General features: G+C 40.8%; 1 protein-coding gene across 3 annotated transcripts in view; it reads left to right on the top strand.

The window, feature by feature from the left end:
• The window catches only part of grik2 (glutamate receptor, ionotropic, kainate 2), a 382,659-nt gene that overhangs the window by 285,320 nt on the left and 91,158 nt on the right, over positions 1-6,181 (top strand). For all 3 annotated transcript variants that reach the window (XM_024267614.2, XM_024267615.2, XM_036215863.1), the window contains one exon: positions 2,262-2,380. In XM_024267614.2, coding sequence (XP_024123382.1) covers positions 2,262-2,380 — 119 coding nt within the window. The remainder of the gene's footprint in view (positions 1-2,261; positions 2,381-6,181) is intronic.

Raw genomic sequence — 6,181 nt, 5'->3', positions numbered from 1 at the left:
TGACCCTGCAGCAAGATAAGGCCTCTCTTATTTCTGAACTGCAGGGGAATTCTTTCACTCGATTTTTATTTTTTTCGTCTGTGCCCATCTCTGCTTTGACTTTGCTTAAAGTGTCCCCCCTCCTATATAGATGACCTACTGATACTGGAGGTTTATTACAGTAAGCTGGACTGGCCTTTTAACACCCCATCTGTGAGGAAGTGACCACCTCCTTTACCTGCATCTAATTAAATAATGCAGGAATGAGACAAGCAGTCACTTTTACATTGTTTTTCCTTTTAGTGTTCAGCTCTATTGTAGAGACTGGTCACGTCTGTGAGGGAGACGGCTCATACCAGATGCCATTTTACACGTTTAAGTCCTGGCAGGATTTTTCTTTGAAAATTGATGCATTTTTGTTGATATACTGACTTTTGGGACTCTACGAATTCTTCTCGATTCCTTTTATTGCATGTATTTGACGGGAGAACACGCTGGTTTGATTAGAAATATAAATGTTTTCATCTATCGATGTTGATCATGAATGTTTACAGGTGGGCAAAGGTATGGCGAAAGTTATATTTAAGCAGGTGATGACGATGAAGAAGAGGATGGTGAAGGAACCGTTGAACTGAATGCTGACGCTCTGTGTTCCCTAAGCTGTTAAAAAAAAGAAATTCTCCGAAAAGCTGAAAAACTTAAAGCATTGCATTTCTGCCCACTGCCCAAAGGGAATAAGAGCCAGGCACTGTTGCAGCTTCAACAGGAATCAGAAAGAACCCATTGGTAGACAAACGTTACATTAACTTAAATTCAGTAATTTAATAAAACAAACTGCCAGCACCTAAATGTGTTAAATGATATCTAAAATCAAAGCAAATGCTTTTCTTTTTTCGATATGGTTTATTTACTTTCATCTCACCAACTAGGCAAAAACCCATCAAAAAAGTTTTTCTATTGTTTATTGGCTCTGTAACAATTAATGTCTTTAAATATCATGATATAAAAATGTGCTCCACCATCGGAAATAGAAGGCAGTTAAAATGACGACAAAGTGTGAGACACACAGATGTAATGTGTTCATGGTGTGAGGACCTCACAGTCAGCAGCAGTACAGAAAAGAACAGACAAGAACTGGCTTTTGCTGCACAAATCCCACAAACCCTGAGACAGTGCTGTGAAGTGAGCTGAGTCACTTCTGAGCATGTGCAGCAAGGCCGCAGTTCAGCTTAACACAATTTGGTGTCACAAATTGACAAGCGAGCAAATCTGGGACAAATTGAGGGCATTTTGATTTAATATGGAGGATTTTTGAAGCAGATATCACAGCTCCTTTAACTACAGCTTATCCTCCTGACTGTCCTTAGGGTGAAAAGGAACAGCAGCACAAACCATATTATAATGCAGAAAGCCAGTACTCGATAACAGAACACAGTTGAAGCGCTCATTTGATCAATACATCTTCATGCACGCTGTCGCGTTTCAGTGTTTAGCACAGTCCTGCCATAGTTGCAGGAATGAGAGAAATCGCTGTCACTCCTTCTGTTATAACTCCTGACTTGCAGCGCAGTGAAGAGACCCCGATGAGTCCAACCTGCATTATGCATTACAATTTGATTAGTCAAAGCCAAGTGTCTGTTAAACAGCTTGAGCTCAGACAAGCCCAGTCCCCCTCCACTCCAGCACAAACTAATTCAGGTCAGGAGATGTAATCGTAGGCCAATCAACCTTTGCTAATGTAATGTCACTTTTATTTAACATGAATAAATGAGAAATCTCTTTGCTTCAGGAGTGCTGTGAGTGAGACGGAGCACCGAGGCCGGGGTAGGCGTGACAAGAATGAACCATTTGATCTGCTGAATATTAATGCTCCTTCAAGATTATAAGGATTATTGGTTCTTTTCTTAGCCAACAATGGAGTAATTTTCAGATTAAATTACAGGGGAACTTGCCTTTGATATGAACACGCCCACATGAGAAGACACTTTGGATGCTGAGCAGCACTGATTCAGAACCACTCCCCTAAGGCTTTATGTCTGTAGAACGACACACTGACATATCTATCTGTAGATTTATTGAGCGTTTTATGCCGTTTACTGTAATGATTTATGTTACAAACTTGTTATTTACTAATCCTGTCAAGGCAGAGATTACATACATGTACTTATCTTTGTTTTCTCTCCACTGTCTCCCCAGGAAGAATGAGCTCTCCCTGCCTGGTGGATGTTTTTCTGCAACTCTAAACGTGTGTGTGTTTGTGTGTTCTTTGTTGATGGTGACAGGTTCAGTCCCTACGAGTGGTATAACCCCCACCCCTGCAACCCTGACTCGGATGTAGTGGAGAACAATTTCACCCTACTCAATAGTTTCTGGTTCGGAGTTGGAGCTCTCATGCAGCAAGGTAGACGCCTCTGCCTGTCCCTATTCCTCTAGCACAAGTCCCACTCTTTTGCTGGGGGGCATCAACTGTTTTGTTTGACTGGCCCGTGGATGTTGTGCACGGGGGTCTTGATGCATGCCATTGCCAGGCCCAGATGAGAACGCAATTGTTGAATGTTAGGGATGCACATGCTTGCTTCCTGTTTCCCTGTCACTCATTTCCCCCAACCTGGTTACCTGAACAGGTAAGCCCCCCAGACTCACACAACCTCCTTGGCCCAAAGGTCTGAGAAGTAGAATTAAAACACAATTTGGAGGCAGTAGCCTGCAGGTTTGTTCCTTTTACATGACCGGTGACAAATGTCTTCAACTACTTGAACAGCTTTAATTGAACAGCTTTGTTCAATTTTTTATTGTGTTAAAGCATTTCATAATTAAAGATGATGATGATGATGAATTGGGGACATGTGACAAGCCAGCAACATTTGCTCTTTATTCTGCATGTTTTGGTAAGAAATCTCATGCCTGGTTCACACTGGACACAGAAGTGCCGCGAAGCAGCGGAACAGAGGTGAACCAACCTACGGTGTGGTTCACACCAGGTGTGGAGCGCCGCGGCCCTTCGCGGAAGGCTCGCACCGTGCAGGGGATCATTTAGGCGTCTGGTCTATGTGTGAGCTGTGAGCGATCCGCGTCAATTCAGCAGGAAGTTACGTCAAGATACATGAGAAAATCCAAATTATTTTCAATATATAAACAATTTTTCACAATAAAACACAGAGATTGACAAATGCAATCATGTTTTTGTATCTAAACAGACTATAGAGATGAAAATGAACATACAATCACAACACACACACAAAAACAACAGAGACACAGACATACACACACTCACACTTCTCTTTGTGTGTCTCAAAAACATATAAATTAAAGGGGTCATTCCATGAAAAAAAAACATTTTGATCTTTCAAGTGTATTGTACTGTTCAATCCTCACTATAAAGAACCACAAAGTGGTATTTTGATCCATTCACATATTTCTGAGTAATCCTCTAAAAACCTGCTATCGAGCTCCTCTGTGTCGAGCTATCGAGCTCAACTGCAACATGCTATCGAGCTCCACTGTAGCATGCTATCGAGCTCCACTGTAGCATGCTATCGAGCTCCACTGTAGCATGCTATCGAGCTCCACTGTAGCATGCTATCGAGCTCCTCTGTGTCGAGCTATCGAGCTCCACTGTGTCGAGCTATCGAGCTCCACTGTGTCGAGCTATCGAGCTCCACTGTGTCGAGCTATCGAGCTCCTCTGAGTCGAGCTATTGAGCTCAACTGCAACATGCTATCGAGCTCCACTGTAGCATGCTATCGAGCTCCACTGTGTTGAGCTATCGAGCTCCTCTGTGTCGAGCTATCGAGCTCCACTGTAGCATGCTATCGAGCTCCTCTGTGTCGAGCTATCAAGCTCCTCTGTGTCGAGCTATCGAGCTCCACTATAGCATGCTTCCGAGCTCCTCTGTGTTGAGCTATCGAGCTCCACTACAGCATGCTATCAAGCTCCTCTGTGTCGAGCTATCGAGCTCCACTATAGCATGCTTCCGAGCTCCTCTGTGTTGAGCTATCCAGCTCCACTGCAGCATGCTATCGAGCTCCTCTGTCTACCAGGTGGCTTAATGCCATAGTGAGCTAACCCACTGAGTATCCACTTAAATCAATGAGGGCAAACACAGGTGGAGCCACCACGGAAACTGTGGACAAACCCATTTGGGACCCACAGTTTGTGCTACTTTTAAACTGTTTTAAACTGTTTTTATACATTTTTAAACAAAATATAAGTTCAACATCCCAGCAAATTCAGTATCAGAAAAGCGGCTCAACGAGCTCAACGAGCCGCTTTTCTACAGGAATTATTGTGTTAGCAATGAATAAAATACAGTAAATCAAAGACCATAAACACTGGAGCTCTGATGTTAAAGGGTTAAAAGAAAACCGTTTTCCCTTTTCATTTCATGGACTTTGATATATTCAGATTCTCTGACCTGTTGGTTGTTAGCTGGTTTAGTTACATGGGCTATGTCTTCCTCCATCATTATTTTATGCCTTAATATTTACAGAGTCATGTTGACGTGGCTTGATAAATGCATTCATGAAAAAGAAAACTACATTTAAAATGCAAATATTTGTGGTTTGATTCTACACACAATGTAACAGTTTAAATCTATGTGAATTTAGCTGTGCACTTGATCAGAATCATCTAACAGAAATGCTTTATGAAAAGGCAGAAGTAGAAAAATGGAGAGCAACCAGCTGAGAAGATATGGCTGAAACCTAAAGGGGGTGTCCAGCTGGGCTTTGTTGTGTAGAAGGCCCCCCCTGCATGACAGCCTGCCGTCTCTGCCCCCCAGAAAACTGTGGGATGTGCTCTGTGGTAACGACGTTGCCTTGGGTACATGACAGTCAGCCCCAACCAGGATCTGTTTCACTTCAGTTTCAGGACAAGCTTTGATACTAATGTGTTGCACCAAATGAGCAGAATCAGAACCAACACAAGCAATGCTTCATGTTGTGTTTGTTCTTCTTGTGGTTCTTTCAGTGGACAGACTGGTCTGCTTTGAAATCTGTGGCAGTAGTTTTCCATTCTGTTAGTTTTAGAGATTCTTTTGTTAACTAAATGAATTATGTGGTTAGGTTCCTTCAGAATTCAGTAATACAGTAATAACAGAATGTGGACATAATGTGTTTGCAAAGCAAATCTGACAAGTTAATCAGTGAATATGACATGTAGAAGCAGGACACGTCCGGTTTTAAATGTAATGATCAAATGGAAGCATTTTTGTATGATAGTTTAGGTAATTAATTATGTGGCAAAAAGCCCATGAAGGTATGGAACCTGACTTCATCTAAATTATACAGTTTAACAGTGAAACACCTGCTTAAGTGAAGATGTTATCGGATCAAACATTTCAAGTTGATCCCCAATGGGTACAAATAAGCCCACATCACTCTGTGGTGGTATATTTTGCTGATGACCCTGCTTTATTCTGTTTATAAAAATCTAGTGAGACAAATGCGGAACTGAAAAAAAATGGAAGAAATACTTTAAATAAGTGAACAAATGACTGGGCTTCAAATAAATGTCTGAGATTTTACTGAAATTATGAAGATGAGATTAAATAATAATTGGTCTTGAGAGTAAAATAGATGTAATTTGTCTTTTTTGTTGAGTGTCCTTATATTTGTGTTGTTTTATCCAAACACTGGTTAATTTTTAATTCTTAATTTTATTCTTTTTTACAATAAGATCAGTCAATTTTTCAGTCAGAGTGACTTTCCTTGCATCTGTGCAACAGAAGGAGTTTTCAGAATGACCAAAATGTTTGCATTCAAATAATTCAGAATTAAGAGATCAACCAGGTTCTTTCTAATTTACTTTTTTTATTTCATTCTAGTTTTTTTTTTTTTTTTTAGAAAATTGAGTACATCACACTTATAAAGGATCATTTCATTTTTACACCAATCTATGGATTCAAGAAGGCTACTAGACACAAGTAGTCAAAACACATGAAGCCCAAAAAGTTCCAGAGAGTTGGAGCAGACAAACAGGCTACTGCAGAACTGAAAATGAACATGATGTATTTTACAGTGACAGTTGGAGCTGAAGGGGAGGCAGAATTCATTATAGATATACTAAATCAGGTTCATTTGATCATAAAGTTAATTTCAAAATTAAATACTGTCCATAAGCTGCATCCAACTTGACATCCCTCCCCATGCAGTAGGAGTTGACAGACTCCTCTGTCATCACATTCTTACGGTGGCCCTGAAGT

This window comes from Oryzias melastigma, linkage group LG16 (assembly GCF_002922805.2).
Source record: "Oryzias melastigma strain HK-1 linkage group LG16, ASM292280v2, whole genome shotgun sequence".
In the NCBI taxonomy this organism is placed as follows: domain Eukaryota; kingdom Metazoa; phylum Chordata; class Actinopteri; order Beloniformes; family Adrianichthyidae; genus Oryzias; species Oryzias melastigma.
The sequence above is the reverse complement of the archived record's forward strand: the minus strand, read 5'-3'. Positions and strand labels throughout refer to the sequence as shown.